This window comes from Betta splendens, chromosome 1 (genome assembly GCF_900634795.4).
Source record: "Betta splendens chromosome 1, fBetSpl5.4, whole genome shotgun sequence".
Classification (NCBI taxonomy): domain Eukaryota; kingdom Metazoa; phylum Chordata; class Actinopteri; order Anabantiformes; family Osphronemidae; genus Betta; species Betta splendens.
Window position 1 is genome coordinate 15,115,244 of NC_040881.3, and position 21,361 is coordinate 15,136,604.

General features: G+C 45.6%; 3 protein-coding genes across 5 annotated transcripts; 1 reads left to right on the forward strand and 2 right to left on the reverse strand.

Moving 5' to 3' along the window:
- Positions 1-49: 49 nt before the first annotated feature.
- Positions 50-5,465, reverse strand: LOC114856357 (transmembrane channel-like protein 7). Of its 2 annotated transcripts, none has more exons than XM_029152236.3 (16): positions 5,273-5,465; positions 4,177-4,438; positions 3,953-4,098; positions 3,677-3,832; positions 3,499-3,584; positions 3,266-3,411; positions 3,034-3,181; positions 2,749-2,931; positions 2,424-2,569; positions 2,186-2,300; positions 2,005-2,102; positions 1,720-1,903; positions 1,489-1,619; positions 1,185-1,340; positions 1,028-1,106; positions 50-878 (listed from the first exon to the last, which is right to left on the reverse strand). In XM_029152236.3, exons 1-16 carry the CDS (start codon positions 5,286-5,288, stop codon positions 690-692), a joined length of 2,241 nt encoding a protein of 746 aa, XP_029008069.1. In that variant the 5' UTR covers positions 5,289-5,465; the 3' UTR covers positions 50-689. The 2 variants fall into 2 exon arrangements, with proteins under 2 accessions (XP_029008069.1, XP_055365682.1); XM_055509707.1 differs by lacking the exon at positions 5,273-5,465 and adding an exon at positions 5,077-5,254.
- A 433-nt stretch (positions 5,466-5,898) lies between these two features.
- Positions 5,899-13,588, forward strand: tmc5 (transmembrane channel like 5). Of its 2 annotated transcripts, XM_029163387.3 has the most exons (21): positions 5,899-6,038; positions 6,389-6,533; positions 6,887-7,098; positions 7,236-7,310; positions 8,352-8,465; positions 8,586-8,688; positions 8,802-8,883; positions 8,975-9,235; positions 9,316-9,458; positions 9,527-9,671; positions 9,799-9,951; positions 10,173-10,342; positions 10,710-10,785; positions 10,878-10,975; positions 11,057-11,152; positions 11,246-11,321; positions 11,756-11,889; positions 12,022-12,195; positions 12,336-12,414; positions 12,495-12,587; positions 12,666-13,588. In XM_029163387.3, the coding sequence occupies exons 2-21, from the start codon at positions 6,460-6,462 to the stop codon at positions 13,203-13,205; spliced, it is 2,898 nt and encodes a 965-aa protein (XP_029019220.1). In that variant the 5' UTR covers positions 5,899-6,038; positions 6,389-6,459; the 3' UTR covers positions 13,206-13,588. The 2 variants fall into 2 exon arrangements, with proteins under 2 accessions (XP_029019220.1, XP_055365678.1); XM_055509703.1 differs by lacking the exon at positions 5,899-6,038 and having other exon boundaries at positions 6,064-6,533; positions 6,926-7,098.
- Positions 13,589-15,384: 1,796 nt separating this feature from the next.
- Positions 15,385-20,286, reverse strand: LOC114862292 (germ cell-specific gene 1-like protein). Its single transcript, XM_029162455.3, has 5 exons — positions 19,723-20,286; positions 18,117-18,164; positions 17,388-17,540; positions 16,750-16,861; positions 15,385-16,234 (listed from the first exon to the last, which is right to left on the reverse strand). The coding sequence occupies exons 1-5, from the start codon at positions 20,009-20,011 to the stop codon at positions 15,940-15,942; spliced, it is 897 nt and encodes a 298-aa protein (XP_029018288.1). The 5' UTR covers positions 20,012-20,286; the 3' UTR covers positions 15,385-15,939.
- Positions 20,287-21,361: the final 1,075 nt, after the last annotated feature.

The following is a 21,361-nucleotide window of genomic DNA, read 5'->3' on the forward strand; positions in this document are numbered from 1 at the left end:
TATAATAATAATAACAATAATAATAACAGAAAGACGCAAGATTACTCGACTTATTTGAACATTTATTTTCTATGTTACTTGTTAACGGCAGCCACCTCACGCATATAAACATAACTATGACAGATGAAAACACCAAAACAACCCCAAAAAGCATTTATAATACTCTAGTAACACAGCACCACCAACCAAAAAGTTTTTAAAACCTGAGTGACATAAAAGACAGCATGTAACAGTCTAGTCTGCATTATTTCTGCATTATCATACAAGCTTATAGTTAACTCACGTGATATAAATGTTACTTTTAAAAAACACAAGACATTTGATAAGTGTATAGCACAATCGGAGAAATGAAAATGTGCTAGTGGTAATATCTTTAAAGTGCATAGAGATTAAGATTTCTCAAATTCCAGAGATAATGCAAGTCCTTCCCAGAAGGACAAGACGTACAGTAGAAAAAGAAACGCAAAACACATTTTAAGAGCTACAGTTATTTTGTTTGGAAAATGAGCACTTTTTGGTTCTTAACATAATTAGAAAAAGAACACTGAAAAGGGAAAACAAGTTCATAAAAGCTCCTGCGTTTGTGTTTATACAACAGTAAAAGTGATATGAATTCACCAATTAATCCACCCCAGTGCATTTGTCCAGTATTGCATCTGGTTTGTGGTTTGAGAAATGCAGTCCCTGTCTCACACGTGCGAGGAGGAGTGAGGAGGTGGGTGTACTAGGGACACAGCTTCACTGAAGTTGCTCGTGAAGCTGGTGTGGTAGCTGGGGCTGCCTCCGCTCCTGCTGCGTGACTTAGATTTGAAATGTGGAGGTTTGGCACCGGAGAGACTCTGGGCCTTGGCCATCAGAAAATGTTTGTCACGAACCTCCTGGAAATACGCACAAAAGGACATGTGTATGAGCATGATCAATTACTGCAGATCAATTTAAAAATATAAACGCACGCACATGTGCGCACGCACGCGCGCACACACACACGCGCGCGCACACACACACACACACACACACACACACCTACCATGGCTAGTTGCTCTCGTAGTTGATTAATAACTCTCTTGTGAGCTCCAGCGAGTGCGATCACATAAAACATGCCCAAACTGCAAATAAAATAAAAATAGTCCTGAAATACAGTGAAAACAAGAGGAAACATGTTTTATAAGCTAAACTATCTATACCATGTAATAACAAAGAGGGAAACAGCAACAACTTCTGATGACAGAATATAGAGGAGTCCCCTGATTCCACTGGGCAGCTGGGACACAGTGCTTGTCAGCGCTTCCCAGGAGGTGGTGTAGTTAACAAAGGGTCCACATGCCTTAGAACTGTTAATTCTGTGCGAAATGCAAAGTAACACAAGACATTTTTTCATAAACATATTCAGAAAATACAGTAGACATGTTAATTTCTATTTAAATTAACTATATTGTCTGTATTCCCAAAGGAGGTTTAAAAAAAAGAAAAAAAGAAGCCATTACTCACTGTGCTATGCTAAAAACAACAGGCACTGAGGCCAGAGAGAGGCCGATCAGCAGCACGCCGAGGAAGAAGAAGTTGGAGCTGGACGCCCGGAATGGACGCGTGGCTGGACGGCAGTTTTTCATTAACGACACCTAAAAAAAAAAAAAAAAAAAGAAGGAGCAAATCTACAATGACAGCTATGAAAAACATGTTAAAACCAATGCCAGAAAGGCTACTTCTGCATAAAACTACCTTTTTGATGTAAAAGATAAAAATGTATTTTATGGTGCAGATGGCAGGCAGCAGCGGGCTGTAGAACGTGCCGATCCAGCAGATGGTCTGACCGTAGACGATCTCCAACACATTTTGAGGAATGGCAAACTCCTGATAGCCCCACCACTTGACCAGGCCGCAGTTACAGTAATCCACCAGCAGCCTGAGTACGGAGGGGAAAGAGAAGCATTTTCATTTGTGACTCATGAAATAAACCTTCAAATTATGATCAACAGAGAAAAAGCAGGGAAACAGGGGACATACTTTCGGGGAAACTCAATGAAGAGCGCGACTGCTGCGATGATGAGGAAGTCAAATATGGCGAGTTTGTACATCTCCTGACCAACACGGGTCTCCCAACACTGTGCACAACAATATGAGCATTGTAAGACAAAAGCAGATTTAATGATGGCACCTATCATACAAGATTAAAAAAAATACTGACAGAGTACTGTTGATGGTTATAGCCACAGATGCAGGTTTTATCATTACATGTAGTGATCCGAGACCAGAGAGAAAACAGCAGAACCCCAATGCTGGCCAGCCGCATGAAGACACACCTGCCACGACATATAGAAGGAAGGAATCTTACTTGTGGACTCTTTATCATCATGACCTGGTGAATCAGCCAGCAGTATAAAAAGTAGATGTTTAACAGGTCATTAAACCAACTCCCCTTATACCTCATGAGGGTGAAGCGGATCTCGAAGGCAGGTGAGTAGTCCTCATAATTGATGATGATTGCGAAGAGGAGAGGAGTAATGAAGTTGGCCATGGTGATAACGATTGAGGGCAGATACTCAATGAGCAGATCCATAAAAGAATTCCCCTGCAAAAAGCAAAAGTAATATCTGGGATTTGAGCCCAAGTTTGAAAAAAAAAAAAGACATAAACCCTTAAACAAAAAGAGCCAGAAGGTTACGTTCTGAAAAACCCTTTTTAACCCTTTACAACAGACAGCAAGTGAAGATGAAAAAAATAGTTTTAAGAGAAAGCGCTTTACTTTACCTTCACAGTGGACATCTGTGCCTGCTGGGAGTAGCTGGTGGCTGCATAGATGCTGTAGAAGCAACCGCACAGGACACCAACGACAAAGACGTTGAGGATGACGCGGATGAGGTAAATGCGACAGCGCTCTCTGCGTGTGCGATCTGCTTTTTTCTGCTTCATCCTCTCCTCTTCTAAATCCGTCTGGGGAAATACATTAAGACTGAGGCAGGTAAGCATGTAATGGAAGTAATAATAACATGATTGTAACGCAAAAAAAAAAAAGAAATCGCTTGTTCAACCAACCTTGAGCTCGTAGGACAGGCTCTTTTTCTTCAGCCCTGCAGCATTCTTGTTAGTGATACAGAAATCCCAGCCAGCAAAGATCTTGTTGCAAAAACTCTGGAAGCGATCCTCATCCTGAACCATGTTATCTTTGAAACCCGTGGCAGACCTTTAGGAAAAAAACACACCTACTTAAAAAAAAAATGCTACATTAAACTGAGATTCCCTGCTCATGCTATCGCCTTTGCAGTACCTTTTAACAATCCAGATGAGGCTGACGATCAGGTAGCCTATAGTGGCCAACAGGTACGCCAGGGGTAGATTGTAAATGATGTATGCAAAGTGGATTCTGTCCACAGTGTAGTAGCCGTAGAAAAGATAGGTCTGCTCCAGAAAGCCCTGCAGACAAGGCACAAGCGGTGAGCGAGGAAGCTAGACAGACACCTTATTCTTCTTCTGCAGAGGCCATTAATGTAAAGAACGCACCTCTCCAGACAGCATATCCGTAAGCTGCTCGCGGAAAAGGACAAGACCTCGGCGAGTGCTGCTTGGATACACAGCGCACACACTATCTGCAATTAGATAAAATGGTCAAATCCAAACTCGAGACTGCTTCGTGTTTACGTTGCTCCATTAGACTGGACGAAGTAAAGCTTTCACTGACCGTTACTCTGACTGTAGGTGCTATTGCCAGAAGCATGTGGGGCAACGATGATGGGCAACATGACAAAGCTGAACATGAGCAGGAAGATGATGAAGTTGAGCATGACCAGGAAGCGCAGGAAGAAGAAGTAGGACTGGATCCCTGTACCAAACCTCCCTGTTCAACGGAAAGGAGAGAAAATGTATGACAGCAAATCCACTATTCATAATAGAACCAAAATATATATTAAATCATTTCAACCATCATGTACAGAAATCCACAGGATTCATTTCTCACCCTCTATCAGGTGGATGTCTCCCCTCCACAGCTGCATGGACTTCATGGACGCGCGAGCTTCATCCTTGAGCCTCTTCAAACACCGGCGAGTGTTTTGGCTCCACTGTCCCCAGCTGCTGAGCTGGTGAGCCGCATCCATCTGTTTCCTAACAGGTTACACAGCTTAATGCAAAGCTTCTCGCTCCCAACATCGGTTTAACACGCGGCTGCAGAGCCGTTCCTACTTGTGTGCGCGTTTCTCCTCCATGGTCTTGGGGAGTTCCCGGGCGGGTCTCTGCAGCGTCTGCACCTTCTGTTTGTCCTGTCGGCTGAAGGTGCTCGCGTCCCGTTTCAGACTGCTCGAGGAGCTGAGCCGCGACCTGGCGCTGCCTCTGCGCTTGCTTCCATCAGTCGCCACCTTCCTGCGGTACAGGAGCGACTGGTAGCTGGGCAGCTGGTCCAGCAGGGGATTAGTGGTCACGATTCCACTGTGATTGGTGTGGAAGACTTAGAAAACATAAATACACACAATTAGATCCTAAAATGTGATCTTAAATGGGGGTTTCCACTTTTAACCTTCTGTACAAATCATACATAACCCTGTAGTTGTGTTAAGACTGCCTGGTTACACACAGTATACACTACATAGGAAGTGCATAAAGTGTCAAAAGTGGCATTTTCATATATTTTATTTGATGTTGTTTTAGGATATCAGATATGAGTATTATTCAGTGTAATAATGATGCGATGAGAAGTGTAAATACTGTAAAAACAAAAAGACGTATCAAAAGGTTGCAATGACAGGTTCTAAAATTACACAGTAAATTGAGCCAAAATGGCTGAAGGCTGAGCTTCAGTAGCATTAATTCAGTTCAGTTTCTCATAATTGTGGGAAAGGTGTGTTGTGACTGAATGGGGAAACTTTAGGAAGAGTCATTTGTTTAGCAACTATGATCAGTGACTGTCTGAGGTTCCTCCACATATTAAGTACAATAAAAGGTTCAAATGAGGAGTTTTATAATGTTCCCAGCAGTTTCCAATGACAAATAACACTTTTATGTCTGCAGTTGTGTCGATCCGTGGTTTGATAAAAGCAAACCATCGCGCAAACAGTCTAGATTCCGCGGAGACGAAGTCCGACAAACCTCTCTACTTTATCCTACTTGTGATAAAGTGTTTTGTCAGCGAGCCTCCGTCCGATCATTCACTGTCAGATGGTGTTTTTCGGCCCGTTTGCGGCGGCTGTCCGTCCTGACGCCGAGGCTAGCTCCACTAGCTGCTCAGCTAATCCTCGCTACGAGAGATAAAACAGCTGAAGACGAAGAGTCGGGCCAACTTTACCTGCGTCGATATCCATTGTTCCCAGCTCTGTTAACCGAACAGTACCAGTGTTGGTGTCAACAAATCATTAACAGAGCGGACGTGGGAGCGTTTACTGGGCACTGGCTCCAGTTGCCAGGAAGATAACACGAAGTTTTCCAGAGGCCACTTCCTGAAAGTGGATGCGGCTCCAGACGCTCCTCGCGCCCGGCGGTTTATGGCCTTCATTATGGAGCCTCGTCATTATCTTAACTCTATCTCTATTATCTTAACTTATTTTAACTAATTGTTTTTTAAATACAAAATAACGAGCTATTGCTATTATATTAATGCATCATAGTAATTTAAACCAATTAAATCAATACAAAAAATTTTAAAGGAAATAAATGAACTTAGTCCTGTACAAATAAGAGTGGACGTGCAGTAAAACTCATGCTAGCATTAAACGTGTTTAAAAACAACCATCATATCTTTTAGGGGGCGTTGACTTTAAATACGATCATAAATAGTCCAAAATGAGAACATTCTCCACATGCTGAGATCAGATGTGAACAGACACAGGCCGCTTCAAAGGCAGTGGACTTTTACCTTTACAGGTCCAGCAACAGTTATTTTCAGGAAGTATTGACATTCATAACGCACACTTCCCAGTGTGCTCGTCACACAGTCTTTTTATTGAGAATGACAGCGGTTCTCAGACTGAATAACAGGTGCATGTACTTTTTTCCCTCTCAGCATAAAATCTATTCAGGATCTATTTTGCATATTTTCACCGCTGTACAACCAGGTAGGCAAGATTGTAGTTTCTACTGTATTTTTGCTGTTTTAATTTACATGCTGTCATTTTCTTGTGAGTATCCAAATTTTCCTTTCCTGCTATGTGACAGAAACTAAACCTAGCGTGTGAATTAATAATGACCCAACGAGGTGGGACCGAGAGATCAACTTACACATTCTTGCCTCTGACAGTCTAGCTGTCCCTCTGGCTCATAAAGACACCAGGTCCCAGTGTGAAGTGCTCCTTGATGACGTTCCCTTAGCCGGTGGAAGAATATTTAACGAAGGCAAACACTCACCATAACGTAGTTATGTTTTTGTTTCCTCGCCACTGTGTTAAACTGGACCTGGACTCTACAGACGCGAAGCCGGTGAGGAGCTGAAGGATCGACACAAAGAAGAAGAGAAGACGGATTAATGTGAAGGAGCTCATGACAACTTACAACAACAGCGGGTATTTAAACCCTGCATACCATGACTATGAGACTCTGGAAATTGATAGAAGGTCTGTATTAATATAAATACCTAAAATATGTGCTTTGAGTTTGTGTGGTGTTGCGTGGATGAGGCATTTATTGCTCCATTCCAGGGTCTAAGGACAACTAAACACCTATAAATTCTTTCTCAGGGCTTGACTGTCATGTCTGAGTAACCATCAAGGAGATGAAACCTTGCACCTATTGCTCATGTAAAATTATCCCCTGATTAAAAACATAAGCCCACTTGTGTACTTGTACGCACACTGTAATCTCTGTTTATTTTCTGATGTGATAACGCTGGTACGTTTAGGTGCAATGAGCACAAACCGTATGACGTCAGTGATGTGCAGCTCATGTGTTTGCTGCCTGTGGCCTTCAGGACTTCCAGTAAAAGCCACCATGCGAATCCTTACCCCAGGGAAGCCCCAGCCTGGCTGGGCGTCAGGGCCCCTCAGTCGCCCACAGCTCAACCCGGCGGTGATGATGCGTCTGGGGGCCGCTGGCAGGAGGAGAGGCAGGGGACCGACGAAAGCATCCCCCTGGGTTTCATTTCCACGCAGCCCCAGAATCCCCCATGGCAGCACAACCTTAGTGAGTGGAAGCGCTTAGGAACTGAAATGCCTGTTCGCCTCGCGTTGTGCTAATTGTGTGTTGCGCCAGCTCTGCAGACCTGGTCTTTGTGTGTTGCTATGTGACGCCTGTGTTGATATTTCTGCTCCTCGCTGTAGATCACACCACTTTCCAAATCGACCCAGACGCTCATGATCGATCAGCTGCTAGTCAGATTTCTTCTTCAATGTCAGGTAATAGTTCGTTTGTTTCACTCCACTCACTAACTACTGTATAGTCACTGCTGTATAAGTTGGGACCGTTGCTATGGTACAGCTAAGCATGCACAAAGTTGTGAAGTTCATTATAACAAAAGATGTGACATTTACGCTGATCTATTGGCTCTAATTAGCAGTTAACTTGGCAAAATCCAGCTGGATAATTATTCAAGGAAAACCAATAAATTGGAAAAAAATAAGGAGGATGTTGGCAAAGAAAATACAATACAACCAAGAGACAGGAATTTTACTGTTCATTAAATCTGATGAACTAAAAGTAAAATGAAATCTGTGTTGTTTTTATGATGTGCTGTAACCAATCCTTTTACAGCTGCCACATTTAAATTGCCAGGATTAAGTTTCATTTCCTGCTATGTTTTTGGAAGGAAGGTTGACAAAGAAGGGTGAACACCCGCCCCCTTTTCCTTTCACATGTTCACACTCCCAAAGCCATCAGCCATAGTTTGACTTACTCACACACACCCCACTTGGCTTCAGGACCCACCATCACCCCTCAATGTCTGGTCACCACCCAAATTTGACAAAACCTCTTAAATACATTTAATTATAGGGTTGACATAACAATCAGAAAATTTCAGCAACATTTATTTAACTGAGAAAACTCTGCAAACATCCAATTTTGCATTATGGAAACGTTTCGTTTCTTAAGTTTTTAGGGAGACTTAGGTTGTTAGGGAGACATGCTATGTACATGCATATGTTGAGTTAGTGTATATGGGTCACCTTCTTTGATTAAACAGCAGGTCACGGTTAGCATTACAGGGCACAATAGCAGCCCAAGGTTGAGGAGTGTGAATAGACAGCACACCTTTAAAAAAGCTGACAAAAGCCAGCAATCTAGTGAATGAAAGGTTTGCGACCCACTTTTGGGTCACGACCCACCGGTCGAGAATCGCTGATCTAAAATATTAGATAGCATCACACAGACAGGAAGTAGTACCCTAGAAGTATTTACATTGTTACACACACACTGATTATTCCCTCTATGTCATCCAGCCAACATGACCCTGAGGTGGAGGGGCGTCTCAGCCAGAAGGCTGAGCTTGTTTCCCACCGGCGACCCTTCTCACCTCTTTCCAGAGGATGTCATCAGGAACGAGCTGGACAACGGTAAGGGGTCATTATTGGACCAGACCCGTGGGGCTGAGATGTAACTGCAGCACCTGATGGTCTCTGTGGATGGTAGCATTGGCCTGAAGATGACTCGTCCTGTCCTCTCGTGCGTTGCAGAGGAGCAGGACCTGGTCAAAGAGCTCATTGGGCTGTCAACAGTGGACCGGATCCAGGCCGTCCGGGCCCTTCCCATGAGCGTGAGAGAGAAGAAGCATGTCAGGTCGGTTCTGAAGCGTCACACAGTGTTTGAACCCACACACTGGCGTTGCTGTGTTGCTTCATGCAACCGACGGCACACGTCAAACCAATGTTTTCCCTCCTCTGCCTTCACAGGAGCCAAGTACTTGCATTCAAGTCCTCCAAACAATCCCAGCAGCGCGGCTGCTGTGCAGATTGCTCTGAGAGCGTGTCATGGGTACGGTGGGCGCTTCGTCGGTCCATTTGAGCTCAGCTCTAGTTCGCATCCCTTTCCACAGCGCCGCGCGTGACTCCAGTTTCCCGCTCAGACTTTCCGCAGGTTCGGCTCCGGGCTGAAGGCGGCCGGCCAGGCGCTGGAGCTGTGGCAGGGCACCATGAAGGAGATCAGCGGCAGGTTCGGCACCAGCGTTCTCACCTACTTCGTCTTCCTCAAGTGGCTGCTCATGTTCAACGTCCTCTCCTTCCTGATCAACTTCGGCTTCATCACCGTGCCGCTGCTGGTTTACGACCCCTCACCCAACATCCCTCCCAACGTGAGCTTCAGAGGGCTGGAGATACTGACGGGAGTCGTAAGTGCTGGCTCTTATCACTTATCTGTTAACCTTCACCTTCATATACCAGTGTATTCAGTGTGTTTTGGTCTCTCCAGGGTTACTTTAACTACACCGTCATGTACTACGGCGGCCACAGCAATGAAACCTTTGCAGGCCAGGTCACATACAACATGCAGCTGGCCTATTTCCTCACCATTGCAATCTACATGGTCCTATGTGGGCTTGCTCTTATTGTCAGGTCAGGTTCTAACACTTTGCGTGCGCACGGCTCGCTTTACGGTCTGAACGACGTGATGTGCTCTGCAGCATGGCCGGCTCCTTCAGGAGTAACTACGTGGTGGCCGACCCCTCTTCAGACAGCGCGTGGCAGCTTCTGTGCAGCTGGGACTTCAATATGACCAACGAGAGGGCGGTGAGACAGCGCAAGAACAACCTGCGCGTCCAGCTAAAGGTGAGAGTGACCAGCAAGTCAACAAAGAGTCAGCGAAGGCAGAATTTGTTGCATATTCAGATTCACAAATGCCAATAATACAGTGTGTAGATGTAAATATCACTCACGTTCCCCTTGTTTTCTGCAGGAGTCTTTATCAGAGAACGCCCAGAGGAAGCTGCTGACGCTCTCTGAGGAACTGAGCCGCCTCTGTGTTCATCTGGCCTCCTGGTTCCTCTCCACCATCTTGGCTCTGGGCTGCGGAGCCAGTGTCTATTATCTCTGCCTCTACGAAGCGCAGGTAGGAGTTCAGACGTCCACAATTACAGTATGCGTCTACACCGTGCAGACGGCACCAGCTCCCGTGGATAATGCTTCATAGCGCGTCCGTCAGCTCCTTACTGTCAGCGTGCAGCGCGAGCGTCAGCCTCACGACAGCGATGTGTCAAGCGATTTAGCAGCAGGACGGGGTTGGTCGCCTTTCTTTGCACGCCGCTGATCTCCATCTGTGGACTTTTATAGATGCTGGCAGCGGATGCAGCCAGCTGGTCTCTGCTGGAGGAGGCCAAGACTCTGCTGGTTCCCTTCGTGGTGTCTCTGATCAACCTGTGCGTCCCGCTCTTCTACTCGCTCTTCAACAAGTTCGACCACTACTCCAGCCATCGCAGGCAGATCTACGCGCTGGTAGTCAGGTCAGACAGTGGACGCCAGGCTGTTTCTACCCTATATGAACAGCATGTATCGTTGTCACTCTAGTTTGTGGGATGTTTTTCACAATAAAATCCCAAATATCCTTTTAAATTGTCTTTGCTTAAAATCCAATTGCCACAGATTCAAAACTTTATTCAAAATTTCTGTGACTGCTCTCGTCTCCTGTTACAAATCTGTGCTCATGAGTATCCTTTGTACTCTTGTTTCCACCCTCCTTTATTGTCCCCATTGCTTCGTTTGAGTGCTGTCAATCTTCTCATTTATTCTTGCACATGAGCTCATTTCCCAGACTGGTTTTCATTCGACCCCACCAATAACACTTAAAATCTTTCTTTTTGTCACTTACAGAAATGTCTTTCTCAAGATGTTCATTCTGGGGGTTTTGTGTTATTACTGGATGGATGTGGTGGCTCAAAATGTTTCGGTACATTGGACATGAAATATAATCTTTTAAACACGCCCACATAAGTTTACCAGCACGTTCCTTTATTCACCCATTAACTGTGTTGCCCACAGTGCTGGGAGTCTGTGGTTGGACAAGCGTTATACCGACTAGTCATCGTTGACTTCCTTTTTCTGATGTTGGGATCCTTCTTTGGAGAATTTCTAAGCAAGTGAGTTACGCAACAACATAATATACACATTAAACTCAATTAAAAAGAATGTAAATCTTATTTATCATTTCCCTATTATAGTGTCATTGGAACCAGGATGCTGCCACGTATCGGGGTTCCAGAGTTTGACGTAGCCAGAAATGTCCTTGAGCTCATCTATGCGCAGACTCTGGCCTGGTGAGAGCAGCGTATTTACCACCTGAGCATGAACGAAGGCACCACATGTCCCAGCTTTCTACTAAAGCGCCCGTCTCCTCCCTCTCCGCTTAGGATTGGAATCTACTTTGCTCCTCTGCTGCCTGTCCTGCAGATTTTTAAGCTCTTCCTCCTGTTCTACCTGAAGAAGGTAAGCGCAGGTTTGTCCGTAAGAGCTGGAGCCATGCAGCTCTATGCACCATTTCACAGCTCAGGTTACTCTATTTGTGCACCTGGGTAAATAATTAATTTCCACCTCCTCATTTAATTGGCCGTGTGCTTTGTTTTGTGTTATGGAAAAGACGGAAGAGGGCTTTGTGTTCATGGATTGCGTCTTTTTGGCTGGACTCTACATGGTCAATCAAACGCAGGAGAGCAAATGACATGAATGGAATTTGTAACTTGACCCAGGACACATCTAGAATCACTGAATGTTTAATGAACATGCCGAACTGCCATTGAAGCAAAGCTATTGAGCTCTGATGAGAAGACATCCTTGTGTTTTAAATGATGGACTGAAGCAGAAACTCACGTTTTTCTAATATGCCTCGTTTTCTGTGTGGTCCATGTCTCGCTCTGCCTCAGATCAGCCTCACGCACAACTGCCAGCCTCCTCAGCGAACGGGCAGAGCGGCTCAGATGCAGACCATCTTCACCGCCCTCCTCTTCTTCCCTTTCTTTGTGGGAGCCTTGTCCATAGTGGCATACACCTCCTGGAGGTATGGAGTCGTATTTAGGAGCGGTTTGAGAAAAAAAAACATCCCGTTAAATCGATTTGATGACATTTTGTTTCTTTCGGTCTGTAATTTGATGGTGATTGATTGTCTCATTGGCGCTGCTCCGCTCTGCAGCCTGACTCCCTCAGAGAACTGTGGCCCTTTTCGGGGACTCAACAATTCCTTCGGTGCAGTTGCAGTCTGGATACACACCCTGGAAGACATTTCTGGTTCCCAGTGGGTTATCTGGATTTACCAGAAGATCATCAAGAGTCCAATATTTTATTTCATTGTCACACTTATTATCCTGTAAGTCCTAATTATTAATAAATAATCATTTACACATTTTGTTTTGAGACCTGTATGATGGGGCTGCTTGTCTTAATAGAAACACCAAGAGCAGTTTTCACAAGCAGGTTTCCACATTCCATATTGTTTTTCCTGCTCAGAATGTTTATATACGTCTTCTGGCAAGTCACTCTGGGCCGCAAGGAGCTCATTGCTCTTCTGAGGAAACAGATTGTCAAAGTGAGTATGCTGGAGCAGCTTTCATCTGAAATGCAGGGTGTCCTTGGAGCCTGTGAGTGTCTGTTTCTTCCTCTCATCAGGAGGGGAAAGACAAGATGTTCTTGTTAGAGAAACTGCACAGTCTCCAAACATCTCATCCTAACGCAACGAACAAACAGGCAAACCAGCAACAGGTTGGTTGTGAAGTCTCTTTGATCTGAACTACTTCATTTTGTTATTATCCCTCACTCATAATGTCTGATGTCCTTCAGCGCATTGGGCAGTTCTCAGACAGGCGCTCCCCAGGCAGTCAGTCCAACTCAAGCGCGCTGGTCCAGGCTTTACTCGCTCGCCAGCAGTTTGAAGGAGACCTCAGCGGTGGAGTGCCTGTACCTGCCGACATCTCCACCTCCAGCGGCCTGATACAGGCCATGCTGGCTTATCAGAGGGCTGAAGATCTCAATGAGGATTTGTACCGGATGCCCGACGGCCGCTTGTCCTCCTTCGCCCCCCTCCCTCCGCCCACGCGCCCCAGGGACGAGGACCGCGGCACAGCGGGGGGTCCCGGGGATCCGGTCCACGCGCCCGGCGCTCTGGAACAGGCCATGCAAGCCAGACAGAGAGCGGAGGGCGCCGACGACCTGTCGTCCTCCGCGGTCATGATGCAAGTCATCCAAGCCAGGCAGCAGGAGGAGCGCCTCCAGTGGACGCCCGGACCCCCACATAACCCAGCCCCGTCAGGCTCCAGCGCGCTCATTCAGGCCATGCTGGCCCGGCAGCAGGCCCAGAACGAGTTTGATGACGGCTACTGAGCCAATGACTCTGACTTCACCTGTGCAGTGAGGTTTTACACGACCAAGCATTTGTGTGGCCATCTCTCCACAGACGGACTGTGTCACAGTGGACGCCATGAGCGAGTGCTGGCTCACTTCCTCATACCTCAAATATTTTACAAATATATTTTCATATGTTATTTTAATTACCTTTTGAAATTATCAAAGGAATTATATGTGTGCTTTTTAAATAGGATTAAAGTTATTATAACAGGATTTATACTGGTCACTAATGAGTATTAATGTAGAAGGATAGTTCTATAAAATCATTTACAAAGCCTCAAAAGTGTGCAGTTATTTTAAAGTATTAACACTAAGGTTAATTAAAATGGAAACCTAATAAAAATGCAACCGCTGTTTGATGATTTCTAAATCTTGGCCTCAGATCATTTTTTGTGTATGTGCACAGGAAGCTGGGAGTTTAAGCTGAGCATCACCTACCAAAGCAGTTACCAGGACACAGGAGGGCTCAGTGCTTTTACTACCTTATCACTCAAACTCAATATCTAAGTGCCAGTTGACAAATGAGTTGCCATTGGAATTATGAGTGCGATAAACTTCCATAGTTTGTGGTTTACTATGACTTCACTGCTCCTACCATGAAAAATCACATCATGACACATCACTGACGTCGTATCAGGAAGTGGTGGACAGCTTTGTGGACTAATGTGGACAGAACCACCTCCAACTGAACATCTAAACTGAACTTTAGGAAACCTGGCAGTGCTGTAACTCCTTCCATTATTTAAAGGAGAGGTGGAGGTGGTCAACCAGTACAACTACCTGGGAGTGTACTTGGACAGTAAACTAGACTGGAAAAAGAACTCCTCAGCTGTGAACCAGAAGGCTCAGAGCAGGATGTACTTCCTGAGGAGGCTCAGGTCCTTTAACATCTGCAGCTCCATGCTGAGGATGTTTTTTGAGTCTGTGGGTCCAGTGTTCTATGCTGTGGTCTGTGGGGCAGCAGCATGAATGTAGCAGACAGTAACAGACTGCACCAACTGATCAGGAGGGCTGGTTCTGTTCTGGGGGTGGAGCTGGACCCCCTACATGCTGTAGCTGAGAGGAGGATGCTGGTCCAACTCCTCTTCATCCTAGAAAACACCTCCACCCCCTACACAGTGTGTGGTTGGACAGAGGAGCACCTTCAGCCAGAGGCTGATCAGTATTAGGTGCTCCACAGAACGCTACCAGAGATCCTTGACAGAACTGTGACAGCAATCATAGGATTCAGTTCAAGTTTTTGAATCTTGAATTTGTAAAAGGTGTCTTGTAAAACAGAGTCAAACTCTCGGTTCTTAACAAATTAACTAAATGCCTGTAAATGGGGGGGCACTATTAAGTAGAATATACGAAAAAAGTACCTGCAAGAATAAAACTGTTGAATAACACATAAAATGAATTAAAAAAGCAAAACAGACAGTTACCCGCACATCTACTTGTTAGAAATGGGAATTAAACAAATTAAACCAAATTCATTCTAAAAGAAGTCACTTATTGTATAAAAGTTGTGGAACTCTGATCCTGTGCAGACAACACGTGACAACACTGCCCCCTACAGGCGTTTTTGTTCAGCACCTAAAAGTTACAGGTTTAACGGGCAATCGTGGCCCTGTGTCCATTTATCGATCCTGTAATTTTAATAAAAATAAAATAAAATAACATTCAGTTCTTGATTAATGCAAAATAATAAGCTTACCTATTGTACAGAGAGGTTCTATATAGGTTGATCATTGGTTTTCCAGAAGAGACATGTCTACTATGAACAATAATCTCTTTTTGATGACAGAAACCTGAATGTGATCAGCATACCAAAAAAAAAACATGTCATTTGTTATTTGCTTGCTCTTTTATATGTCTGATAAAAGTAGAATGTAAATTACAGATAGGAGAAAGACATGCTTACCACTTACATCACTTTTACTTTTAAATGCATCTTTGTGTGAAATGTTATATTGTTATTAGATTAGTAGATATTGCACTTTATAATGCATACAAAACAAGTAACAATCCACATACTCACAATGTCATGCAACTATATTCACGAGGAGTTTCTAATGGAGGGCTTGAACACACACACACACAGACACACACAGACACACACACAGACACACACACACACACACACACACACACACAAGCATATGAAAACAAAGAATTACTAAACTGCATCTTTATTTTCCTCCAATTGAAGCATGACATAAAAATGACAGTAAAATTACGTGGTCGTATCCTGGCTGTCCATCAGGCTACAAAAAGCTTCAGTGTGTAAATATTTATTAGCATCCATTTTCCAGGTTTACATAATTATGCTGTGCACACATACACTGAGCTTATTCACAGTTTCTATTTGTAGGCACATCATCCGCAATAAGCATTCATTGTTTTATGTTACAGTTTATTAACACTATTTAAAGTAATATTTTTGCATTGATTTATTGTTTATGTGTGACATTAATAAGGCCATTAGCATTTGAAAGAACCTTCCCTTTATTTGTACTGGTGATCTTCACATTTTCTCTCCATTCTACATGGTGGCAGGTTACACAAACAGTGCTCAGTCTTTCCTTTTCGCTTTCCCAGCGTATCTCTGGTGTCCCGTTCTGTTAAGGCAGTTGTTCAGATGCTTTCACTGGAGCTGAGACTGTTCCCACACTGAGCCCCGGCCAGAGATCAACACCGGCGCCTCCATCTCAGACGAACACCGTCACATTCAGCACTGCTCCTCGCCCAAAGATGCTGTCATGTCGCTCAGGTCCAGGGAGTCTGCAGGAATGGGGGTCTTCCTGCCGCCCTGCAGGCTCTGGCTGGAGTAAACCTCCACGGACTTGGAGAGCGAGTGCACCGAGTGTTCCCGTAAGTATCCGAACGCCTCGCGTGCGTCCTCCTCGCGGATGCTCTGCTCGAAGGTCTTGCGCTTGTGCCGGAACTCGATGACGGTCTTGGTGTAGGAGTTGAGAGTGGTGACGGAGGCGCCCATGCAGCAGGTGAAGGATGCCCAGGCGATGCTGGCAGAAAACACAGGGAGGCTTTAGATTCAGCTGCTCGAATCGCTCTGTATGGACACCGTCGGACACTTTTCCCACAATATTTTGACGGTGTTTGCAGGGATTTGTGTCAATCATTTAGTCCCGCAGCTCTCAGTCAAGCGTTGCAGGAGACACGTGAGGTCAGGCGATCAAATCATCGCCTCGTGTACTTTTCACCCAGGTTGGTTAATGCCAGCAACAGGTCAACAATTGTTTAGTCTCTAAAATTAATTCCCAGAATACTGTGCATATTGTGGAGGAGTGAAATATTATCCCCTTATGCAATTCCAATCACGCCTGTTTCGGGGCTTTGGACACCAAAGCCTAATCCGACCATAACATGAGAGCTTTGGGCTTTTTTCATTAGAGACAGTGATGCTGCACAGAGGTGAGAGCAGAGCTGTGCAGAATGGTGTCCTCTGTGGTCGCGTGATGGATAGGTTGACTATATACTGTATGTGTTCCCTTGCTTTGTGTCTGCAGTCGTACTGTACCAGAAGGACCAGCCGTAGTCCCAGTTGTAAGGCCTCCAATCAGGAGGCCCGTGGCTGACGGTGACCTGGAACACCTGTGTGTACATTACATGAGCCACCATGCCGAGAAGACCTGGAATCACAGCCGCAACATTCACATGTAGCTGGTGCAAAGTCAAAGGCTAAATATCCACGAGCAGGTTTCCTCAAGCACATAAGCCAGAGCTTTTTTATGTATACACAAATATGCATATGCTGTATGCAAACACAATGACACAATGTAATCCCAAGCCTTTAATCCCTTTTCTGATGAATTAATGTTCTGAGCTGGAAGACAAATCGCCTTTGGTTTCCTGTCTGTATGAGTCACAGACAGAAACTAGCATTTCTTCACCTTCCCACTTGCCACCATGATGGATTCTGTTATTAATTTCAACTCGTACGTCATAGGTTTAAAATTCGCTTTGCGCTCATTTTTTATCCGCGCCGGATGGAGGTTCCTCGGATTGGAACGGGATGACATTTCCAATGGTGACACGCGTCATCTTCCAAACGAGTTTCTGATAACTTTCCCTGACGGGGAGGAAAACGTGGGGCCACGAGCGCTTTCACAGACCGTCGCAGTTATGAAAATGACAGGTCCAATCAAGCACAACTACCTGAGAGCACGGTGAAGACGGCAGCGAAGGCGTTGAGCTTGAGCCCATCAATGACGTTGCTGGAGTGGACCAGCTCCAAACACATCAGACTGAAGCCCACCACCAGCAGGATGATGTACAGCATCTCAGAAATCACCGACAGCCACAGCATCCCTGGAAAATGTCCACATCCGGTTACAGTAAAGCTTCCAATAGAGGCATGCTGGGAATTTACCTCCATCTTATCCTGTCTGTTAGACCTCATTTTAGACGATCCAATTATATCTTTGAGTTCAAATAGAAATACAGGTGAAAGGCGATTTAATGAGTCTCTGTGTGTAAACACATGAAATGATTTACTAGAAATCTGTTTAATTTGAATTCAATCCGGTATTTTAGGGTTTGAGCAGCTAACAGAAACAGCTGTCAACACGTTTGATGATGAGCTGTTCAGTTCCAGTGTCTATCAGCCGCTCCAGTCCTCTCTGATGCTTATTGTGCTTTCCAATTAACCAGGCCGAATGTAATCTGGCTACATTCTTACTCTTCAGTCACTCTAAGGCTTTGCAGACTGACAGTGTGAGCAGGGCTGACGTTTAACAGTACAAGTGGTCTCCTAGAAAGCATAATTTTCTGATTTAGGCCTAATAACGTTGTTGTGTATGTAACAAAAGGCACTCCGAGCCGTGTCCTCAGTAACACTAACAGCGTTTTACAGTGGATGGCTGACAATGAGACGCAGGCGCTCACCTTTTTCCGACGCGGGGGCCAGATCGATGAAGCTTCGGCACCTCTCACCTACAGGAGCAGCGCAGCGGGAAAAGCACACGGTCATAACTCTGATCAGGACATTAGCGCTCGGCTGCTTCTCTTGAACTCCAACAGAGGACGTTCAGAGGAGGACGTGCTCCGTGACACATCAAAATGACTGAATGCAGGGAAAAACGCTCCTCGCTTCCACCCACTGAATCTGCTCTACCTGGATCTACTGTCAGATGACCCCAGTGACACACTATACTACAGTAGATCAACGCTGCAGGTCAATCCCCTCATTGCCTGGATGCCTGTTCCTTGTGGCCTGTTAACACTGTACTCACTATTTCTGCCTTCATTATCTGGCCACTGCTCTGATCTGCTGCCTCGCCTCATAATAAACATGAAGCGGAACCCCCTTCTGCACATTAGGCCCTGCCTATGTTTTGGAGCTGTCACAACAACAGGAAGATCAGAGTTGAGTCGTTAAAAAAAATGAATAAACAGAATGTTAAATAAGAGGCATATGTCAGAAATGCAGCTTTTTGGGCTTTGATCCTGTGTCGCCAGATGGCGCGTTGGCAAAGATGCTCAACATCTGCTTCTTGTCCTACTGAATTACAGAGACATTGCACAGAATTACAATGATGGAACATCATTGTAATTCGTAACGTAACGCTCTCCGTCTCCTCCCTCCTCCTCCGTCATCTGTTTGCTCGCAGCGCGTTGCTGGATTTGCTGTAAGTGAAACACTTTAATCAGGTAGAAGCAGGGTGGCAACAGCTGTTTTGAGGAAAAACTCATTAAGGCCCCTGTTACATAATCCTTATTAACTCAAGCCGCCTCAGCTCCCCCTCCGTCCTACGACCACTTGATCAGACGGGCTTTTCCATCCAATACAACTCCAATCTCTGGTTCATTCCCATTGTGAAAACACGCAATATTAGCACAGTTAGGGGCTGACGTCAAATAGGTGTTTCATCATTCTAGGGACAGAGCACTTCACACATGAACACACCTGGAGAACAATGTGGCCACCCTTTATTCTTCATTCATCTTCACCCTTTAAATCTGTTATTATTATTTCACATCATCCTGTCCTGATTAAAGGTGAGAAGGGAAATGAGCATCTGGACATTTAAGTGCTAGACTACAGTAAGTGTGGGAGTCTCTGACTCCTTTCCCTTTATTGCCACACAATGCCCAAGACGTGTGGACGCTCTGCACGTTAACCCAGCTGAACTGGAGAAACCCTGTTTTCCAAAATTTACCACAATTTCATAAAATGGATCCTGAAATTGCCAGGAAATGGAAAAGCCTTAAAGCAGTGACTCGTCCAAACTCAGGCTACGCTGCAGTGTGACAACAAAAGAAGTTGTAAAAGGTGAGGTAATTGTTCATGTCGAACAGTGGCCTCGTTTCTGACAAAAAACATTCTGATAATAATAATAATAATAATAATAATAATAATAATAATAATAATAATAATAATAATAATAATAATAATGTGATGATGTGAGCAAACGGTAAATGACCACACACACACACACACACACACACACACACACACACACACACACACACACACACCTGCTCTTCTTACTTTCATCGTGGATGTTTTCCTCGCACGAGGACCAGATTCCCGTGTGGAACTGGCGGAAGAGGAAGCGGTCGTCCCCGGTCTCCCAGCTGTAAACCACCTTGTTCGGGTCCGTCTCGTTCACCCCGTAGTCGATGCACTGGTGCGTCCGCAGCTTGCTGCACTTGGGTTTGGGGACTCTCTGCGTCCCCACGCACCAGTACGTGGTTATGAACGCGGTTATGGAGAAGAGCAGCGCGAAGAAGTTCAGAGTCACCGACAGAAGAGTCCTGCATCTGCGCGTCGACGACATGGTCCGCGAGCAGGATGGAGCGGCGCGCGGAGGACCGAAAAGTTCATGGGCGCGAGGCGGAGTGCGCGCGCGGCCCCCGGCTAATCTCCGAACACGCAGGGTGAGGTGGCGCGTGCGGGGGTTCCATTTGGCACTTCACCGAACACCTCCAGAGACACGGACCCAGACATCAGCTCCGCTGGCGGCGCAAGCGTCACATTCCCATCACCAGCGCGTGCGTGTCACGCGTGCCCCACGAGCGGCCAGCCTATAGGAAGTCACGTTGTCGAAGGATTTGACGCTCATTTACGTCAAGTGGGATTTTCTGTTCCTTGTGATGCGCTTCCTCCTATGATGCCCCCTCCTCCTCCTTCACACACACACACACACACACACACACACACACACACACACACACACACACACACACACGCATATGTGTGTATTTATTTATTTAAAACATGAAAACAAGTGGTCAGTAGGGAAACGTAACATGTCTGTTTATCAGAAACTCCTTGTATGTATGTAAAGACTAATTCTCTGTCTCAAGAGACATCAGCTGAGTTAGATAGAAATGGAGGAGATGAGGAAGTGTGGCCTTGAGGGGTGAAGCCTAGAACCCACCAACAGTCCTGTCTGGATGAAATAATACAATTGGAGGTGTTTTTCCTTGTGCCATCATTCTCAGGCTGGGCTTTTTTCCTTGCTTTGCTTCATTTCAGAATGCAGCAGTCAGTCAGTACAACCGCTCAGTCACTCATCGTCTGAACCCGTACGGGTCGTGGGGGTTGCTGGTCCCAGCTGTCAGGTCAGAATCAAACCAGTTTACCTGTTATAAATTCCCAACATCAGAAGCAGATGTTCTTGAGGCTTAGCCTCGACCTGTGCTCTCCTGATGCAGTAGAGGTCAGCGAGAGGACGATGAGCCTGCACTTGCTGCTGCGCCTCCTGCAGAGACCGGCGACGGCCGCTGAGCCCTTGGCGCTGGTGACGAGCAGAGATCAGCGTGCGCTGGCTGCCTGCTGATACGAACTGTGCTGCGGCTTAGCGGCAACACAAATGTTGGCATTTCACTTGGCCTCCCATGAGGGCTGTGGTTATTTGCGTAAGAACGAGCTAAAAATACAAAATGGTGAACCCAGTGAAGGACGCCAGAGAGGCCCGACATCTCTGTGACTGAGCTCTGGCTAAGCCGCGCTGAAAACTGACAAATCAGGCCACGGCTCGGCACCAAAGGTCCCCAAATATTAATGAACGAGCTGCCGGTGATACACGAGAAAATTACGACATTGGCAGGGACTTTGTAAAGGTGATCATTTCCTGTTGCCATTCCACAGGATTAACTCTCCTACTTCACACACTTCTTGCTTT

Bases quoted from the DNA above. Each gene is read 5' to 3' on its own strand.
- LOC114862292 (XM_029162455.3), bottom strand. From the start codon at position 20,011: ATGTCGTCGACGCGCAGATGCAGGACTCTTCTGTCGGTGACTCTGAAC. The intron at 18,165-19,722 runs GTAAGAAGAGCA...CTGCTCCTGTAG, and splicing joins GGAAAACATCCACGATGAAA to GTGAGAGGTGCCGAAGCTTC. The intron at 17,541-18,116 runs GTGAGCGCCTGC...GACATTTTCCAG, and splicing joins GGCCCCCGCGTCGGAAAAAG to GGATGCTGTGGCTGTCGGTG.
- tmc5 (XM_029163387.3), top strand. From the start codon at position 6,460: ATGACAACTTACAACAACAGCGGGTATTTAAACCCTGCATACCATGAC. The intron at 8,689-8,801 runs GTCGGTTCTGAA...CTGCCTTCACAG, and splicing joins AGAGAGAAGAAGCATGTCAG to GAGCCAAGTACTTGCATTCA. The intron at 12,415-12,494 runs GTGAGTATGCTG...TCCTCTCATCAG, and splicing joins TGAGGAAACAGATTGTCAAA to GAGGGGAAAGACAAGATGTT.
- LOC114856357 (XM_029152236.3), bottom strand. The intron at 3,182-3,265 runs GTACTGCAAAGG...TTTTTCCTAAAG, and splicing joins CTCATCTGGATTGTTAAAAG to GTCTGCCACGGGTTTCAAAG. The intron at 2,932-3,033 runs GTTGGTTGAACA...GTATTTCCCCAG, and splicing joins GCCTGTCCTACGAGCTCAAG to ACGGATTTAGAAGAGGAGAG.